The sequence below is a fragment of the Mesoplodon bidens genome, assembly GCF_964165515.1.
Source record: "Mesoplodon bidens genome assembly, chromosome: 1".
Taxonomy (NCBI): domain Eukaryota; kingdom Metazoa; phylum Chordata; class Mammalia; order Artiodactyla; family Ziphiidae; genus Mesoplodon; species Mesoplodon bidens.
In genome coordinates, this window is record NC_138176.1 from 55,228,669 (window position 1) to 55,248,206 (window position 19,538).

The following is a 19,538-nucleotide window of genomic DNA, read 5'->3' on the forward strand; positions in this document are numbered from 1 at the left end:
ACAAGAACTTAAGAAGTAGGGAATGCTAGGCAGGGCTGGTTCATTCAAGAAAGTTATCAAGGATCTGAGTTTCTGTCTTCCTGCTTTGCCTGCCTCGGTGTCACCTACTCCCTCATGATAACAAGATGGCTGCAACAGCTCCAGCCATCACCTGTTCTCACATCTGTGTCCAAAGGCAGAAGGAAGTTTCTGTGTGTGTGTGTGTGTGTGTGTTTTAAGAGCAGGTAACCCAGTTCTTGTCACATTTCATTGGTCAAAATTGTCACATGCCTATATGACCATGTCACATGTCTATGTCTAAAACGGTCCTTAACAAGGAAGATGAAATTACTCTGATGGGCTTAGGTTCATCAATATCATCCTCTGAATTGGGGAGGAGCCTTGTCCCTGGACATGTAGACTCGAAAAGGGTGAACACTAAAACGAAATCAGATCTTGGGAAGTGTAGCAGAGCGGGGAATAGATTTGAGTAGATTTGAGTAGGCCACCAATAGCATTGTCTCTGAACCCACATGTCTGTTCTTGTTTTATTTTTTCTTTTAAAAGCCAGAATATTGCACTACTGATGAGTGTGGAGTTGAGGGCGGGGTGGTTGTTATTTGTTTGTTTGTTAAGAAAAATGCCATCTCATCTCTCCCATTCCCTGACTTCTTTATTATCTGTCCTATTTTGCAGCTGAAACGTTCCCACCTTTGTTTACCTCTTCAAGTATATCTGTCCTTCCATTACTTTTCCAGCTCAGTTGCCAGCAGAATGCTGAACAGTCTGGATAAATGAAACCGAGCTGACAGGTCTCTTAATGAAAGCTTGTTTGCACACTCTGCATTTCTTGTGATCGCTCTGTACCTGAGAGCCTTTAGGTGTGGATTTTTACATATGAGTGTTTGTCATTCTTTTAATTAAGGCCTGTGGAAATGGATTGGTTTTTGTAAACCAGACATTTCTCATCCCTAACTCCTCTTTCCATGCCTCCTGCACCTTCCTCTCCCCCTCCCCCTTTCTCCTTCTCCTGGAACAGCCTCTGTAGTTAGGAGGCCCCCGATGGCATTCAGCTCAATCCCTGCTGGAACCTGCTCGTAGCCGGCAGCCTTAAGGAAGCGAAATTCATTTTCCCATCGTTTTTCCTCATTCTGTGCCCTCACTCCCAGACACACACCACCATCATGACTTGAAGCTCTAAAAAAAGAGTTCTAGTATCAGTCATTCATGTGTTGGAGTGAATTTGGGGATGTGTTATTCCTTCTGGGAGCATTTGCACCCCAGCTCACCATCTGAATTGTTCCAAATGGACGTCCAATCTTCTCTCTAAAGAATTTCGAAGACCAGCTACTTGCTCATTAGGGTTACCTTTTCTGTCTCTTTCAAATCACAGCATACCTTTGCCGCTCTTGGTTTCCTCTAAAACCTGTGGCTCTCTCCTGGCTGGATTGTTTCCTGTAGCCCTGTGACTTGATACCTTATTTCTCTTTGAAGAAGGTCTCTTCCATCTCTGCCCTCTGCTTTCATTTTGGAAGCCTCCATTTGGAGCAATCTTCCTCCTTAATAACACCGAGGGTACCTTCATATGGCTCAGTTAGGATGTCAAAAAGCCAAAGGATTCCCCTCAACTCACTACATTAATATATTCCTTGTTTTCCAGGTGTCCTTCTGAACAGAGAAAAATTTGAACATTCTAGAGATGCAATAGAGAGCGAGGCAGTGAATCTAATTAGAGAGAAGCAGAAAAATAAGAAGGACCCATCTCTCGATATTACAGTTGTTCACAAAAACAAAACAAAACAAAACAAGTTGATACAGCCTGAAGGTAATTAAAAATGATAGATATAGATGTGTCGCCTTACATTTCATAACACCTCTTTACCAAATGAGGATTTTTTTTTGGATTCTTAGGGAAAGTTTGCATAATACTGACAAGTATGATTTTCTGGAATCTATATGAGCCCAGGAATATATTTTGGGATCTTGGCGAAGGCCAGTGATAGCCTATTAAATTTAAAACAACGGACTTGAAAAAAAAAAAAAAAAGCAGATCAGCTGCTGTTTTGTCATTTGATTTAAACAAAGTAACTTCTATTCAGTTGTAGACCTTGATTTAGTGGATCTATGATCATCATGTATCATAACTGTATCTTTTTTGTTACCTGAAATTAAAATGTAATTTTCCTGATGTAGGTGATTAATCATCGGTATTATTTACATTATTCTCCTCCCACCCTCGCCGAAGGCCAAGGCTAGGCTGAGCATAGCTTTTAGCATATTGTAGCAACTTATCACTTGCAATCCGTCCCTAAAATTTTTAGATCATATGCTAGTCATGAAAAATATGGAGAATGTAAGGATTTTATGCATTCAGTCAAAAATGCCAGATCTAAAATCAGTTAGTTAATTTCCTGCCATCTTTCAAGTTGACCAAAGCACTCACTGATTTGCTCTATTTTCTTATGTTTTTAGTATTTCTGTATATACACGCACTGAAAAGCCCCACTTGGAAGAAAAATTCACTGCAATTCGGAGAAAAAGCTTATCCTAAACATCTAAAGATAGCATTTCTAATTATTGTCGACATTGTGTTTAAACTGTGCAAACTGGAGCATTATTCTCACTTTACCAGCTGCGTCTAGGTAGAGTCATTACATCAAACGCTTCTAATTTTACAAAAAGAAATCAAAACAAGTGTGTGTTTAAGTCTCAGTGACAAACGCAAACCCTGTGAGTCAAATAGGCAAACTGATTAGCAAGCTGGCTGGGAAGTCAAAACAGCAAATATAAGAAGATTAACAAAATAGATCTGTAAAAGGAGAGGCGTAAAAATAGCCTCCAGGGGCCAAATGGGGTCCTGTGGGCGGGTCTGGTGGCACACATCCGGTTCTGTGCAGGAGCCAGATGCCTGCCCTTATGGGCGCCAGTCTTTCCTTCATCTTGGCCCCTCCCCCCAAGAGTTGGGATCACAGAATTCATCTCAGCGGGCCCCTTAATGGATGCGGAAAGCCTTCTTCCAAACCGAAGAGATAGCAGCCTTGCCTTTACTTGATCCTTCTAGTGACACGACACTCACTACCTTTCAAGGTCATCCAATCCATGACTAGGTAGCTATGTCTGACCTTAGCCATTCATTAGATCCTTAGGCCTTCACACTATGCTATACACCTCTCATGAGTAACTCTTGATTTAATCTTCACAACAGTCCAATGTGATAGTCTTATTTTACAGATGAGAGAGCTCAGGCCCAGAGAGGTGAAGTGACTTGCTCAGGTCACACAGCTTACAAGTGTGGCTGAGCTGAGGTTCCAAACAGGCCTTTCTACCTCAGCCTGGACTGTCAGCCCCTGTGCTATATACATTCCTGGCCCTTATAGTGAACTGTAATTTGCCCCTCTATTATTTCCTCTCTTTGTTTCTTGGCACTGGAGCCCCATAGAATAGTTTATCAATCCCATTCCCATGAATGGACACAACAGAAATGAAGCGGATCTGCAAGGGTATTTCTTCAGTCTAGGGGGGTCAAGGGTAGTGAAGAGAGAAACTAAAAACAGAAGGTGCTGTGGTCTGAATGTTTGTGTTCCCCCCAAAATTCATATGTTGAAATCCTAACCCCCAAATCTGATGGTATTAGAAGGTGAGACCTTTGGTAGGGGGTCCCAAAGTCATGAAGGCAGAGCCCTCATGAATGAGATTGCTGCCTTAAAAAAAGGCTTGAAAGAGATCCCTCACCCCTTCTACCATGTGAGAACACTGCAAAAAGGTACGGGTTATGAGTCCCAAAGAGGGGTCTCACGGACGATGCTGGCGCCCTGATCTTGGACTCCCAGTCTCCAGAACTGTGAGATGAATTTCTCTTGTTTATAAGCCACCCAGTCTCCAGTGTTTTGTGACAGCAGCCTGAACAGACCAAGACGGAAGACAAGCGATGAGAAGCACCAGCCTCCTTCTGAAAAATAAGTGCAAACTTCCCTTGATGATCCTGAATTAACCTATAATCTGGGCGGCAGAGTCGAAGATGGGGTGTTGGCTTTTTATTCCTGTCCATCGTGTGTTCCTATGTAATTGCTGCCTTGCTTTCACAACTTTTAATTGCGGGGGTAGGCAAATGCCTCTATGTGAAATCAGGATATTCAAAGACTCAGTTTGCTAATTCCCTTTTCAGTGCTGACCCATACATTTCGTGTTAATATTTCAAACCATTACTGAACCAAACTTGGTACCGCCCACCTGACATGCGGTAAAGCCAATCTACTGACACTGCCTCGTGGTGAGGGAAAGTACAGTGTTTATTGCAAGGCACCCAATGTGGGGCCAAGCAAGGAGAATGGGCAGCTCATGCTCAGAAGACCCAAAGGCCCTGATAGCTTTCAGGGAAGGGTTAAAGGCAAGGTGAGGGAGAGGGTCACAGGGTGCACCATCAGCTCGTGGACACCCTTCTGGTGGTTGATGATGAGGACAGGGTGATGTTTCAGGAATCTCAGTCATCAACCTTCTGGTTCCAACCGGTCTGGGGTGTACGTGCCGGTGGTCAGCATGCTGTTAACCTCTTCCACCTGGTGAGGGTTTTAGTATCTGCAAAACAGCTCAAGGATATGGCTCAGGATATTCTCTATAGCACTTGAGGAGGAACTAAAGGTCCTTGACTTTGTTTTATAACTAGACTATTATTGTCTTGCTTGACTGTTTCCTTTGTTTCTGCATTTTCTCACTTCTCTGATTAAATTTGCTCTGTGGAACCTGGGGAAGGCCTAGGAGGCTAGAGCTTTTATACAAACTGGTGTGTGTGTGGTGGTGGTGGTGGAGGGGACACAAGGGGTCTGTCCCTGGGAAGGCCTCGCAGAGTCCTGCTCCATTTCAAAACCAGTGAGAACCAGTTGGTGGAGCAAATTCACCAGGCAATAGCCTTTCTTCCCAATTGTCGCTTGGGCTCAAGGAAAGGGTTTTAAATAACAAGGTAGTCCTAGTAAGAGGTAAAAATAACCACTGGGGATGGCTTTCTGGCTAAGGTTCAGTTTGACTCACTGCCTTAAGTGTCTGGGAGAAACAGAAGCTGCCTCTGAGGAACCAGGGTGGGAAAGCCACAGCTAGGAAGTGGGTCTACCCCAGGATGGATACTTCAATAAATGAAAGTGAATACACAAGACTGATCTAGTCTGTTTATAGATTATAATTTTCACAAAGAGAGGCAGAACCTCCATCAAGCCTTAATTAAGACCAACCTGCCTTTGGACCCCACTGCTTCCAACTGCTTTTGTATCAAGAAGTCAAGAAGAGCATTGTCCTGGGTGTGGAGAAGGCTGACAACTTTAGATATCAACACCAACCTCCATATAACTTGCCCAGGGACACTGCCTCACTGGCCCTGTCTCTGCCATCTGGGAAATGGACCTCAGGCTTCCCACAGAGGCAGATGTGAGAGGCCACTGGGCCCAGTGAGTTGGTGTACCGCTCATGCCAGGCCAGCGGCTCCAGCATCCGTATCACCGGGAAGCTTGTTGCAAATAGATTTTCTCCTCTCCCTTTGGATTCTACAGCTCTGGCATGTGGCCCAGGAAGCTGTTTCCTTCCTCTTGCGAGCCACACCCCAAAGGCATGATGATCAGTGACGGAGCCTTGCAGCCAACAGAGCTGGGCAGGGGAGAAGGAGAAGTCCTAAGAGGTTTGGGAACCATCTTTGCCATTCCCCAAAAAAATAGCTGAGTGGGGAGAGAAGCCTCAAATAAACCAAAAAAGTAACCAAGGCCCCCATGCAGTACTGAATTGCTAAGTTTTTAATGTGCAACACGAAGACTGCCAAACAGCCCACAGAGGAGCAGCTCTCTGGGGTGTGGGGTTGGGGGAATAGCTGGAGACACCAGGCAGGGGCGCCTAAGTGCAGGCTGCACTGCACAGGCTGGGGAGGGGGAGGGGGAGAGGCAACCTCAGGAGGGGTCTCAGACTGCCTAGGAGGAACCTAAAGGGGGTGGGGGTAGGTAGGTTCTTAGGGCATTGAGGGATCTCAGGGCTCACAGGGTGAGGGCGGGGGTGCCAGGGTGGAAAGGGGGGAGTCTGGAAGACCCTCAGGGTAAATGAGGATATTTCAGTATCTCTGGGGGTCCTCAGAGCTCAGGGTGCCCTCTGGATGAAAGGGGGTGTCTCAGTATACATGGTTGGAGACCTCAGGGTGGAGGGGATTTTCGGGGAGATCCTAGCCATGGCAAAAGTGGTACCTCAGAGTAGGGAGTGTCTCTGGGGGCAGAAGGAGAAAAATCAAGCTGAGAGGGTGGGGACCTGGGTCACATGGAGGGGATCCTGGGCACTTGGAGAGGTGTCAGGGTGTAGAGGTGTCCCAGGGTTCTTGGAGTGGTGTCAAGGCATGGAGAGATCCTGGGATGTGTAGAAGGGGTCCTGGGTCACATGGAGGGCATCTTGGGCGCTTGGAGGAGAGTCAGGGTGTAGAAGGGGTCTCAGGGTGTTTGGAAGAGGTGTCACAGCACAGACAGATCCACGTAGAGGGGGGCCTGGGCCACATGGAGGGAATCTCGGGAGTTTGGAGAGGTGTCAGGTGTAGAGGGGTCTTGGGGTCCTCGGAGGGGATCTCAGGCACTTGTAGGGCTGTCAGGGCGTGCAGGGGCTCCCAGGGCACATGGAATGGGTCTGGGGCGTGGAGGGAGCTCTCGGGGCGCCCGGGTAGGGGGCTCAGCTGCCCTTGCACTCGCTCTCTCGCCGCCGCTTCTTGCGCTCCGCGTGCTCCTGTGCCTGGCGCGCCCAGGGCCCCGGCCCGCACAGGCCCACCACGCAGCAGGCGAGCCGGCGGCCTGCGTTGCCGTTCTCCAGGCTGGCCTGGTTGCCACCGCGGCCCAGGTCATCCTCGCCCTCGTGGATCACCACGGCGCGGCCCGCGATCGAGTAAGGGCCGGAGAGCGAGGCGGCCAGGCCGGAGCGGTACTTCCAGACTTGGCCGTCGCGCACCACGAAGTTGCCGAAGTCGCCCGGGTGCTGCGGGTGCGGCACGGCCAGCGGGTTGTAGTGCGGGCCGGTGGAGTCGCAGCCCTGGCTCAGGTCCCCGAACTGGTGCACGTGGATGGCGCGGCTGGTGCCGTTGGGCTCGGCCGGGAACCCCTCCAGGTGGAAGAAGGCCTCGAGCAAGGCGCCAGGCCGGAGCTGCCGGAAGAGCACGACGCCGCTCACCCGGGGCTGCGCCGCGTCCAGCGTGGCCGACGGCAGCACCGGGCAGATGGCGTGGAGCGCGGCGTCCTGGCCGCCGCCCGCCACCCACCGCTGCGTCATCTCCTGCCAGATCTCTGTCACTTTGGCGTGCATGTCGTGGATCTGCTCCTGCATGCGGGAGCCGGGCTGCTCCAGGTGCGGGTCGGTGGAGACGTCCGAGGCGCGGGACGTCAGGAGCAGGTAGGCACAGAGCAGCGCCAGCATGGCCGGAGTCGGGCACCTGCGGGCACCCCCAGGGGGTGGGGGCAGAGCGAGACTTAATCACTGGAAACCTGGAACCCCAGGGACCCCAGTGCCCTTGAATCCAAACCCTTCCCGCCAAGGGGCTTCCTTGCCTAGCGTGCTTTTTGTTCTTTCGGCCCCTGTCTCTTCAGGGCCTGCTGCGTTCCAGAAACTGTGTTAGGTGCTGTGGTTGTAAAGATGGATGGGACATAATCTCAAGAAACTCAGGAGGATCTTTCTGAGCCACAGATCTGAATCGTGGTCCTCCCAAGTCCCATCTCCATAGCATGGGGAGTCCAGGACAGTTGGCCCAGGGGTGGGGGGTTGTCTCAGGAGACACGAGGGAGGCTCTCATGGCCCTTCCAGATGTCCTCCCTCTCCTCATCTCTGCCCCTCATCTTCTGCTGCTCTCTTTCTGCATCCTCTCTTACACAGGCAGCATAAGGCTTGCTGCCGTGCTTCTTGCACTTGTTGTGCCTTCTCTCTGAAGTGCCCTATCCCCTCTTCTCTGCCACGCTCGGTAGACTAAAGCTAGAAACTCAGTTTTATTCATCAGTATCCGTAGCATCTGGGCCCGCACTTGGCAGTAGGAGATGTTTAATATGTGAATGTTGAATGAGGAGTTCACTGACAGACAGATGTGTCATCAGATCATTCCGATGCCATCCTGTAACTGAAGATGGAGCCTTGTTCTGGGGAAGGACAGAGTAAGGAGTGCCCATCTCCCTGGGAGACTCCAGGAGGGCTTCCCAGAGGAGGTGACTTTTAAGGGTCCCACAAGACAAGGAGGAGTTTTTCAGCCAAGCCAGGTCAGAAGTCCATTTCAGGCGGGAGGCACAACATGATATGTTCACAGGCTGTGAAGGGACACAGTTCGTTTCGGGGATGGGGTAATTCAGTGTGGCTGGAACGTGGCCTGTGCCACCAGAGAGGAGTCGAGGCTGAAGAGGGAACGCTGAGCCAGGGATGGAAGGGCTGGCTTTTCTGTGCTAAGGTGTGTGGTTATTAGCCAGGAGGCTAGTGCTGGTGGAAGTTTTTAAGCAGAAAAGTGAGGGTTGAGATAGTTTTTAGTTCATTAAGTCTGGCAGGTGAAAGGATGGGGGCTGGATTTGTGGGATGGAGAGGACAGGGGAGAAGACAAGAAGAAAGGGAGACACAGTGGAGAAATAGAGGTAGTCAGAGAGTGATGAGGTAGGGGGCAGTAGCAGCGATCCAGACCAGAAATGGTGAAGGCTTTTACCAAGGTGGAGGCAGCATGGATACAGGAGACATTTTGGGTACCACTGGCAGTGGGGAAGAGGAGTTGAGCATGACTGAGGTCCCAGCAGGGGAGACTGGGTGATGGATGGTGGGACCAGGCCCCGAGAAGAAGGGAGAGGGCAAGTTCAACCCGAGCCTGCTGAGATGCGAGATCCCAGGTGGGATGTTCAGCAGATGGCTGTAAATGGGGCTTCCGGCCTTTGGAAGAGGCAGTGTAACTGGGAGGGGTTCTCAGTGTTGGCTGCACATCAGATTCTGGTTCTTAAAATTCAGACGCCCAGGCACCACCCTAAGAGATTCTGATTCAGTGGGCATGAGTTGCTTTGTTTGGTTTAAAGCTCCATCAAAGATTCTGGGACCCAACCAGGAATTTTATGGTGAGACACATATGCCATATTGCATAACCGCATTATCATGGGGGAAGCTACTGACTCTCTCTTAGCTGTAAGACAAGGCTGGTAAGACCACCAAGGGCCACCAGGAGGTGTAAACGAGATATGAGATGCCAGGCTATTTTCACATTTTTCAGTCTGCCCACAGGGATCAATGCTGCCTCCAAAGAGCTGGTTTGAGGGTCAACTGCACTTTCAAAGGCCTTCTCCGACCCCCAAGCAGGTGCCATTTTAAAATTAAATTCTGGGGTTGAGTGTTTATTCTTTCCATAACCATTACAGGAAGGCAGTCTAGTGTGGTGATTAAAAGAATTGGAATCCGGAACTCACTGGACCTGAAGCCTGACTCTGCCACTTTACTTACTCTTTAAGTGTTAGCATAATTGTTATTTTGGTTACAGAGTAACAGAGAAAATGCTGGACTGCAAACTCTAGTTGGGCTCCCCCTCCTCTCTCAACCTCAGTTTTCTTATCCGCAAATAGAGATAATAATACTAACCTTGGAGTCTTGCTGTGAGGCTTAAAAGACACAATTAGAATTGCCGGCATTTACTGAACACACGTGAAGGCACTGTTAAAAGCACTTAGTGTGTGTTAATTCATTTAAGCCTCACAAAAACCCTCTGGGGTGGGTGCATTGTTATGCCCATTCTAAAGTGCAGGAAACTGAGGCACAGAAAGTGTCTTGCCTGTGGTTACACGTTCAGTAATAGCTGAGGCAGGATTTGCAAAGGTGTGGTCTGCTCCAAGCCCAAGGTTTAGGCACCACACTGAACAGCTCTCATCAAGGCACTTAGCCCAGCGCCTGCTACCTAGAAAATTCCCAGTAAATGGCAGCTCTTAGCTATCAGAGAGAAACTGCTGATAGGGATTTCAGGACCATCAGCTGAAAGATGCTATTGCAGCCGTGGGAGGAGGAGGTGGCCAGGAAAGGCTCCAAGAAGGAGTGACAGGTAGGAGGAGAAGTCCAGAAAGTGACATCAAGGGAACCCCCTCTGATGTGGCCTGGTTACTACGCTGAAGCCCCAGGGAGTGGGGATGGGAATGGAGGAGCATCCCTGAGGCCAGACCTTGGCTTCAAGGTCTCCATCATCACCCACCACCCCTCTCCTTCTGAACCAGTCCTGGCCCTCAGGAGGGCTCTGCCGATTGGAAGGTACTTCCTTAAAAACATACAGCAAAGACAGATTGTTTTGGATGTGTCCACAAAGCTTTCTTTTCCAAGAATGCTTGGGTCATAATGAACACTTGAAGGAGATGTTTTTCTCTTAAAAAGAGAATTCTTCTTAAATCCCTGGCTCCTTGGGTCTTAAGCTTTTCACTCTAGCCCTCAAGGCCCGCCCGCATAAGGCTCACCCTTCTGGCTCAGTCTCTCACTAAGTTTGAGCTGTGGATGACCACGTGGTTTTTGGGGAGCCCGCTTGGTCCAGAGGGGAGAACATAGTTATCAGAGACAGGGGACAAAGCAAGCCTCCGGGCCAGTGCCTCCTTCCTGGGTCTGGGTCTGGGAAGACTGCGGCCCCCACGAAGGCTCCCGTGTGTTCTAATGCCTGGGCGCCCTCTGAGAAGGGGTCCCGGCTGTGCTCCTGAGGCAGCCAGGCCCTCCCTTTGTGCCTCCCCTAAGCAGGTGGCTTTTCCTCACCACCCATGCCAGGCAACATCCAGAAACATCCACCTTCCTCACTCCAGATTTCTTTTTTCTCTAACCCAGAGGATGCTGAGGTCCTCTTGGCCTGGCATTAGCAGATCTGAGAACAGTCAGTTTCTCCTCCCCGGTTGCCTTCCTCACCCCTCTCCCCGCCTCCCCAGTCCTCTGCTTTACAGCAGCTGGGCTCTGTCAAGAAGCGTGTTTAGATAGCTAGTGGGAAGCAGCCGCATAGCACAGGGAGATCAGCTCAGTGCTTTGTGACCACCTAGAGGGGTGGGAGAGGGAGGGTGGGAGGGAGAGAGACACAAGAGGGAAGAGATATGGGAACATATGTATATGTATAGCTGATTCACTTTGTTATAAAGCAGAAACTAACACACCATTGTAAAGCAATTATACTCCAATAAAGATGTTAAAAAAAAAATAAAAGAAGCCTGTTTCTCTCCCACGAAAATGATCATATCCTTCTCCTAGGAGAGGCTGGATGCCCCGCCCCAGTTTCAAACTCAGTAAGCACACTCCCAGAAGAACGAAATTAACCTTGACTTCGCACTCACCTTTCCAACTCTTCCAAGAGAGCCTTCCCTCCTGGGACCTGGGAAGCAGCACCCCACCAGCCGCCAGCCGGTCGCAGGAACACGGAGCGGGCTCCTGGGCTGTTTGTGGCCGCGCAGGGCAGCCTCGGGGGAGTGGTCACCGCGAGGAAAGAAGGTCATTGGGCCGGTTTAGGGAGGGAAGCCGGCTAGGCAGTCCTTGTTGTGGAATTGCCTCACCTCCTCCAGCTCTGTCACCTCCCCCCCAGCCCCGCGTTCCCTAGCCAAGTATTCCTTTTCGTGACTTCACTGGTTTATTCAGACGTAGCAAGTGACCTTCAGGGTGTAGCAGCGGAATAAAAAGTAGAACGAAAATAGCCTGTTGGAGACGTGTACAATGGTCTCTTTCTTGAGAGGCCCTTTGCTCTCCCCTGATTTCCTCAGCTATTGATTTATTTTTGCTGGATGCATCTAAGATGGAAATGGACGCCCGCAAATATGCATGATGTTTCCTCCAGAACTGTGCGGCCACACCTATGAGAGGTGAGACGCAGGTGGGGACTCAGGCTGCAGAGTGTCAGCTGTGTCACTTCCTAAGGATGTGCTCCTGGACCAACTCCCTGTGCCTCTGTTTCATCATCTGTAAAATGGGGAGGCGAGGCTAACCCGATGGCCCAAACGTTATCACGCTCATCCTGTTCTCGCTTCCTTATTAAAGTTATGGAAGAGTCTTTTAAAAGAGTGTGGTCTGAGGGACCCATGAATCTTTCCCCTCCCCAAAGCCTTTTCTTCCTTTGCGGCCATGATCTTTTCTCAATCACAGCAGCTCTTTCCAAAAGGAGCTTTTTTCCCCAGAAAAATCCACATGGGAATAGGCAGCGTGCCTGCCTGCTTGTCTGCCTGCCAGCCTTCCTTCAATAAATGATTAGTGGGTGCTCACTCCATTGTGTGCTGGTACCCAAACCTGGGAGAGTCCCTGCCCTTTGGGGTTCATACTCTGGGGAGGGAACAGCGGTGTCAACAGATCCATGCAGTACAGAATGGGGACTGTAGCTGGGGAGGGATGGACAGGGTCCCTAAAGACCCAGACATTAGTCTTGGCCGCAGGACAGCTTGTTCAAAATCTAGACTTCCAGGCACCATCGCAGGCTGAGTGAATCCATTGCCAGCAAGGGCTTTCTGGAATCATCTTTTTTAAAGCTGGTTATTCTGGGGTACAACCAGGTTTGGGAACCTCTACTTGGCAGGAAGAAAAACTAAAGATCTTTGTCCTGGGGCAGACATTTCGCAAGATAAGGTGGAGACTTCTGAGAACTCAGAGCCTCCAGTCCTCTGTCCCGACATCAGTCCTTCTGGCTCACTGGGAACTCAGGCATTATCAGCTCAATCCACGCCTCTCTGCATTCTGTTGATGGGCGTAGGTGCCTTTGACTAATGAGTTTTCCAAGTTCCAGATGCTGCCCGCCACTCTGCCCCACGCTGAAACATCTGGTTTCTCTTTGTGAATCTTTCATCCAACTAAAAAAAATTTGTATTTCATTCAGTTCTTGAAGTCATAATTATATCAGTTTGTAACTACTGTATCCAGTGGCAATTTCTTCACTTAACCTAATTTTATTTCTTTTAAGGGACAAGAAAGATTTCCTCCATTATGGTATTCTAGGATTGATATTAAAGTCCATATTCACTTTCCTTTTTATGGCATTCTAGGGGAAATTTGCTTTTTCTCCCACCTGACCCCACCAACATTCGTAGCCTTTTCCTTTGGCAACTGCACACCAGTTTCCTGCTTGGAAACCACTGCATTTTCAGTCCATGCAAATGGTGTTGATTAACCCCTTGCTCCAGAGGTGGGCTCCTGACCAGTCATAACATTGCATTGGTTCTGGGATAATCCATTCAGAGCCAGTGAGATTCAATGACATTTTTGCTGGGACTGTTGTAAGAGAGGTATCTTCTCTTTCCCAGTGGACTTGCAACTGGAGGAGAAAGAGTAGAGTTATTTCAGCCCTTAAGGGAGAATCTGTCTGAGGATAGGGCCGATGGAGGGAAGTGGAATAAAAGTAGAGTGAAATTTGGACCTAATTGCAGTGTTTGAGGCCCTGGATCCAGCTGTACCTGAAACTCTGTTTTCGTTATGTGAATCAAATATATTCTCTTTTTGCTTAAGTTGTTTGGGTTGCATTTTCTGCACTTGGAAGTGAACACTTTATTTAATGCTTGCAATAATGTTGTGGGATGGGTGTTAATTTGTCCACTTTGTAGATAAAGAAAGGAGGTTCAGAAAGAATAATTATCTTTCTAATAATAGGTCAGTTATATTTCAATTAAAAAAAAAAAAGAAATAATAGGCCCAAAGTTTCAGCGCTATAACATGGCAAAGTCAAAATTTAAACTCAAGATTCCCCAATTCCTAACCCTGGCCCCTTAATCATTACACTTTATTACCTTCCAGTCTAAAGGGGAGATGAAAGAAAAGTTAGAAACAACAAATGAGTCTACACCTCACAGTTATCTCTAACATCAGTGACCGCCTTGCAAACAAGACACCTACACTGACCTCTGTTCTTTCCCCAGTGTTAATGTATAATACAACAGAAAATCAAGCAAACGTTGTAAATCAGCCATTATTAGGAGATGCATTCAAAAGCACTTCTATCTGTATAGAAGAGATCTCTGCTAGAGAACTTGGTAGTTCTTTTATGCAGGGATATCAATTGTAAATAACTTCCTTTTCATTGTGTTCAAAAAACTGATAGGATTAAATTCTACCAGGAAATAAAGTGGTTACCATGAGGAGAAAGTTTTGAAAGCAACAATTAGGGTTGCAGTTTGCATCCCTAGAAGGCCAGGTTCTGTGTGATGACAGTTTATCCAACCAGAGTAATTCAGACATACCTGAGAAAACTTCAAGCATGTCTTGCCTGCCTGAGGTTCTCTCAGAAGCCCCCCAGAGAGTAGGAGTGGGACCAGGGACCTGTGTAGTTCAATCTTGGATCCTGTCATTTTGTCCAAACACGTCAGGGTAATATGGAAAAAAGCAGATGTTATTGGCAAGGTGGGCAGGGAGAAAAGAAACATCATTCTTATTAACAGTCATAAAATCATACCATCTCACATGTATTTAGTGCCTCTTGCATGCCGGGCACTTGTTAAGTGATTTTCATGCACCTTTTCGTTGTATTAATAGCACTGCTCTTCAGTGAAGAAGAGAGACTGCATTCTGTGTCCATGCCACATTCTGGGAAATTTCCTTTTCACCGTGAATGTGTCACCCTTCTGTTCAAATGTGCGTGAATCACAAGGTAATGGAAACCAGTCAGAACCAGGAACTTCTCAACTAGTTACACTTGGCTGGCCATGTGAGGAGAAGACCAATTGTAGCACACGAAAGCAATGCCTTTCTGATCAGAAGGTGAGTGTGTGCAAAGTATTCTCTCAGGAAAACATCGAAGTGAAATCCGTCCAAGCTAAGTTCTTCATGAACTCTGACCCTGCCTCTAGTTCCACTTCCTGCCCATACCTGTGAGGGAACACGTAGGTCATTCCTGTTTTGCCACATAAAAACAAAATAGCAGTATGAATAATTTAAAAGCATATCCAATGAAGCGCTTCTTTCCTCAAAAAATTGCATGGTACATTCCACTTGGGAAAAGAGAAGCATTTTTCAGCTTACTTTCTAGTCGTATTTATTTTAAAATATTTGTTAACCCAATGGCCATATTGACCCCTCTTCTTGCTGCCTCCCACTATAGAAGCTGGAAAACCAGGCACTTGCTTTCCCAGCATCCCTTTCAGCTAGCGGTGGTCATGTCACCCAGATATAGCCAATGAGACATAACCTGATGTGGCTCTGGGGAAGGCTCTTACTTTCATTACAAAAGAGACAGAAATGGTTGGTGCTGCCTCTTTCTCCTTCCTCTTGTCTTGAACATGGTTTTGATGCCTAGCAATGTGGCAGCTCCCTTGGGACTATAGTCGGTGAGCATGAGAACAAAAGCCAACATGCACAGGATGGAGGGGAAAAGAAGGAAAGAACCTAGGTCCTCAAAAACTTCACGGAAAAAATAAATTAAAAAATTAAAAGCTAAAGGGAGGGAAAGTGTCTCACTGAGCACCTTAACCAACACCAGTACAGTTGTAGTTTTCTCGTAATAGGAGAATATAACCTCAATGTGTTCCACTGTTAGTGGGTTTCCGTTACTAGCAGCCAAATTCATGCCTAACTGATACAATTATGTGCCAGATCCTGCACTGGGCATCATGACTGTGAAGATGTAGAAATCATAGCCTTAGTTCAGGTGGCTTATAATCCATTTGAAGAGACCTATATATGAAGGACCATAGATCCTCCCTAGTGTCACTCCCATATTTTACAAATAAAGAAACTGAGACCTATGGTGCTTAATTGACTTGTCCAGTGTCACACCTATTAGGTGCAGAGGAAGAACTTGAGCCCAGTTCACTGAGCCTTCAGATTGGTGACGTTCTACCTCACCAGTTCTGAGGCTTCATAGACCATCTCTTCACCTTTGCCCTGCTGAGCTCTTCAGACACACACCCTGAAACCTCACCAGGAGGAAGAAAAACTCTCCGCAGTCAGATGGCCAGCCTGGCACTGTTCCTTTTCTCCACACCTTCAGAACAACCAGACTAACAAAAGAAGATGGACAGAAAACCCCCAGGGAGCTTGTACAAAATGCACAAACCTGCAACATGTAAAGAATAGAATCTAGGGGCAGAAGTGATATAACATTCTTTACTCTTAGGATTACAGAAAATTGATGCTGGAAGAAACTGTACAGAAGAGGTCCTCTGACTCAGCCTCTACTTTAGAAAAGGAATCAGGAAGTCTAAATGCTGACAGAATTCAAAAAGCTTCAGATTTGAAACCCAGGGAGGAAAACAGAGAAGCAGCCATGTGTCTCACTTAGAAAACGAATCCAGTAGGGTCTGGCCCTTCTTAAGTGACGGTCTCAAATGGAGTGGGTAGCAACTCCCATCACAGCCTCCAAACCACCATCACCCACCAAGGCCACCCAGAGATAAATCCAGAGGGGCAGCAGCATCTGGAAGATTAGATGGTCCTGCGTTAGGGCCCTAATAGTATACTTTGACTTTCATTTCACGGAATTTTGGAGCAATCTTATAAAGCAGTCAACCTCCTGACAGTTCTCTGGGCCCAGGCCCAGCTGTGCAGGATCCATCTTGCCCTTCTTGGAGAGAACAGAAGGAGTAGGGTTGGGTCTTAGGACATCCTCCTTATGGTGGTGATGTAATAGGAGCTGTTGGCAGACCCAGCTGGGGACCAAAGCATGGAACTTTTTGAATGTTTCTCCAGCTTTTGTCCATCTTAGCATCAGAAGCTTTTCACACTGGTCTTTCTCCACAAAACTTTTACATCAGAAGCAGGGGTTTATCTCTCGTTGGCCAATTTCCCTCAAAGCCAAGGCAGAAGAGCTGGGATCTAACTATTGGCTCAACTACTTTATTTTACTTATGGAGACATGTTTTAATAATCAGAGCATTGTTCTGGTTGGGTATTATTGATCAGAATAAAGTTATCTGCTTATTTGTGAGCATATATTTATTATATACACACTAATATAGACTTGACATTGTTTTTAAAATGCATTACTAGGAGAGAAGAGCCATTTGTAAAAGAAAATGCCTATGTCTAGGCTGAAACCATCCTCTCTTTTTTGAATTCTAATGCTCAAAGTTATATCATCTCAAACAGAACTTGAGTATTTACTACAACAGGAATTGAAAACTCCAGCACCTGTGGGAGCCAGACAGGCTGCATCATGAATAAAGTGGGCCAGGTGCGTGTTGTCTCCTTTTTGTCTTTAAACATACAACCTTCCTATCTACATTTTGTCTTCATATTCTAGTGGAGATATTTGCCTGAAAAAATATTTCTTTTCTGTGAGAAAGACAGCAACAGCCCATTAAGACATGGCAACTCAGCCCCAGTGTCTGGGAAACACTAGAGAAGAGTGGGGACTGAAGAGAACATTCTGAATCTACAGGGGGCAGCAGCTGCCCAACCAGACGTTGCCTATGGGAATGCTACCTATTATTGCCAGATCTCAAGAGAGGCCAGAGATTCACATTTCTATGTGATATTTCTTGTTTTTTAAATGATGGCTCAATAGTGTTATTTTCTGCCTGTAAGAGATATACATCAAATATCAAGATACAGATAAACTGTCAGTAAAAGGATGAAAAAAGATTTACCATGCAAACAGTAAGCATAAGACAAGCATGATTATATTAATATCAGACAAAGTAGATGGCAAGACAAAGATGATGGCTGTAGATAATCTCAGCAACTGGACATTTCATGATGATAAAAGGCACATTTATTAGGAAGACAATAATGCTAAATGTTTATATGCCCAATAACAAGGCATTAAAATACATTAACAAAAACTTGACTAAAGAGAAAAATAAATAAGTACATAATCATAGCTGGACATTTTTTAACATACTCTCTTATTAATTGATAGAAGAAATAGACAAAACAGTTGGCATATAGATTATCTGAACAACAGTATCAACCAACATGACTAAAGTTATATTTTCCCAACGATTGCAGAATAAATGTCCTTTTCAAGTTTACATGAAATATTCACCAAGATAGATCATATCCTAGTCTATCCTGGTTTCATTATATTTAAAAAGGTTAAAGCTTTATAGACTATGTTATCTGATTACAATGAAAGAAAAATACAAATCAATAGCAATGAGATATCTAGGAAATCCCCAAATATATGGAAATTAAATAAGGCACACTAAATAATCCATGAGTCAAAGAAGAAACCATAAGGGAAATTAGAACATATTTCCAAGTGAATCGTAATGAAAACAACAGATCAAAATTTGTGGAATGCAGTCAAAGCACTTATTAGAGGAAAATATATAACTATATTAGAAAAATAGAAAGGTTTAAATGTTAAGACGCTAGAAAAATCACAGCAATGTAAGAAGATGGAAAGAAAATAAAGAACAGAAATCAATGAAATTGCAAGATAAACTTTACAGAAAGTTCAAAAAGCCAAAAGAAGATACCTAAAATAATTTGGGGGAAAAAAAGTTAGAGGACTTATACCACCTGACTTCAAGACCTATTAGAAAACTCTATTAATAAAGTATAGGAGATAAATCTTTGTGACCTTCAAGTAGGTAAAGTTTGCTTAGTAGAACAAAAAAGCATAAATCATTTAAAAAATGGAGAAATAGCATTTCATCACAATTAAAAATTTTTGCTCTTCAAATGACACCTTTACAAAACTGAAAAGGCAAACCACAGACCAGGAGAAAATATTTAATATTGACATATTAATATTGACATATCTGTCAAAGGACTTGTACCCAGAATATTTAGAGATGCTTACAATGAAATAATAAGAAGAAAGCTAACCCAGTTTTTAAAATGGGATCAAAGAATTTAACCAGCGCTTCAGTACAAATGACCAATAAGCATCTTCATTGGTCATCAGGAAAATGCAAAACAAAACCACAGTTGAATGTCACTGTACCTCAATATGCTTGGCTAAAAAGAAAAAGACTGATAATGTAAATGTTGATGAGGATGTGGAGTAGCTAGAACTCTCCTACATTATTGGTGAGAGTGTAAAATGGTGAACCACTTCGGAAGGGACTTCAGAAGTTTCTTATAGGGTTAAACATTCACTTAACATGTGATCCAATAATTTCATTCCTAGATATTTACTCAAGAGAAATGAGAATGTATGTCCACACAAAGACTTATACAACACTATGAATAAGAACTTTATTCATAATTGTTCCACTGGAAACGTCACAGATGTCCATGAGCAGGTGCCTAGATCATCTGTGTTATATTTCCATAATTGGACGCTATTCAGAAATAAGAAGGAATAAACTACTAGTACATATAACAACATGGATTGATGTCAACAATAGTACCCGGAGTGAAAGAAGCCAGACACACGATAGTACATATTGTATGATTCGATTGAAATGAAGTTCTAGAACAGGTTAACTAATCTATTGTCATAGAAATCAGAACAATGGCTTCCTAGGATGGGAGTTAAGGGGCACTGGATATGGATGTGTGTTAGAATTAGCTACAAAGAGACATAAGAAATCTTTCTGGGATGATGGAAGTGGGGTGATAAAGATGTTCTATATATTGATATGGGATGCTTACATGAGGGTTTATGTTTGTCAAAGATCATGCATTTTATTGCTTGTAAATTGTACTTCAATACATTTGAAAAGCAAACACATTTGTAAACATTAGCA

At 45.8% G+C, this 19,538-nt stretch overlaps 1 protein-coding gene across 1 annotated transcript; it reads right to left on the reverse strand.

Annotated features, from left to right (window-relative positions):
- Positions 1-5,738: 5,738 nt before the first annotated feature.
- On the reverse strand, positions 5,739-11,390 carry SOD3 (superoxide dismutase 3). The gene is made up of 2 exons (XM_081228977.1): positions 11,271-11,390; positions 5,739-7,411 (listed from the first exon to the last, which is right to left on the reverse strand). The coding sequence occupies exon 2, from the start codon at positions 7,393-7,395 to the stop codon at positions 6,661-6,663; it is 735 nt and encodes a 244-aa protein (XP_081085103.1). The 5' UTR covers positions 7,396-7,411; positions 11,271-11,390; the 3' UTR covers positions 5,739-6,660.
- Positions 11,391-19,538: the final 8,148 nt, after the last annotated feature.

Excerpts from the sequence above, each read along its gene's own strand:
- SOD3 (XM_081228977.1), bottom strand. The coding sequence starts at position 7,395 with ATGCTGGCGCTGCTCTGTGCCTACCTGCTCCTGACGTCCCGCGCCTCG.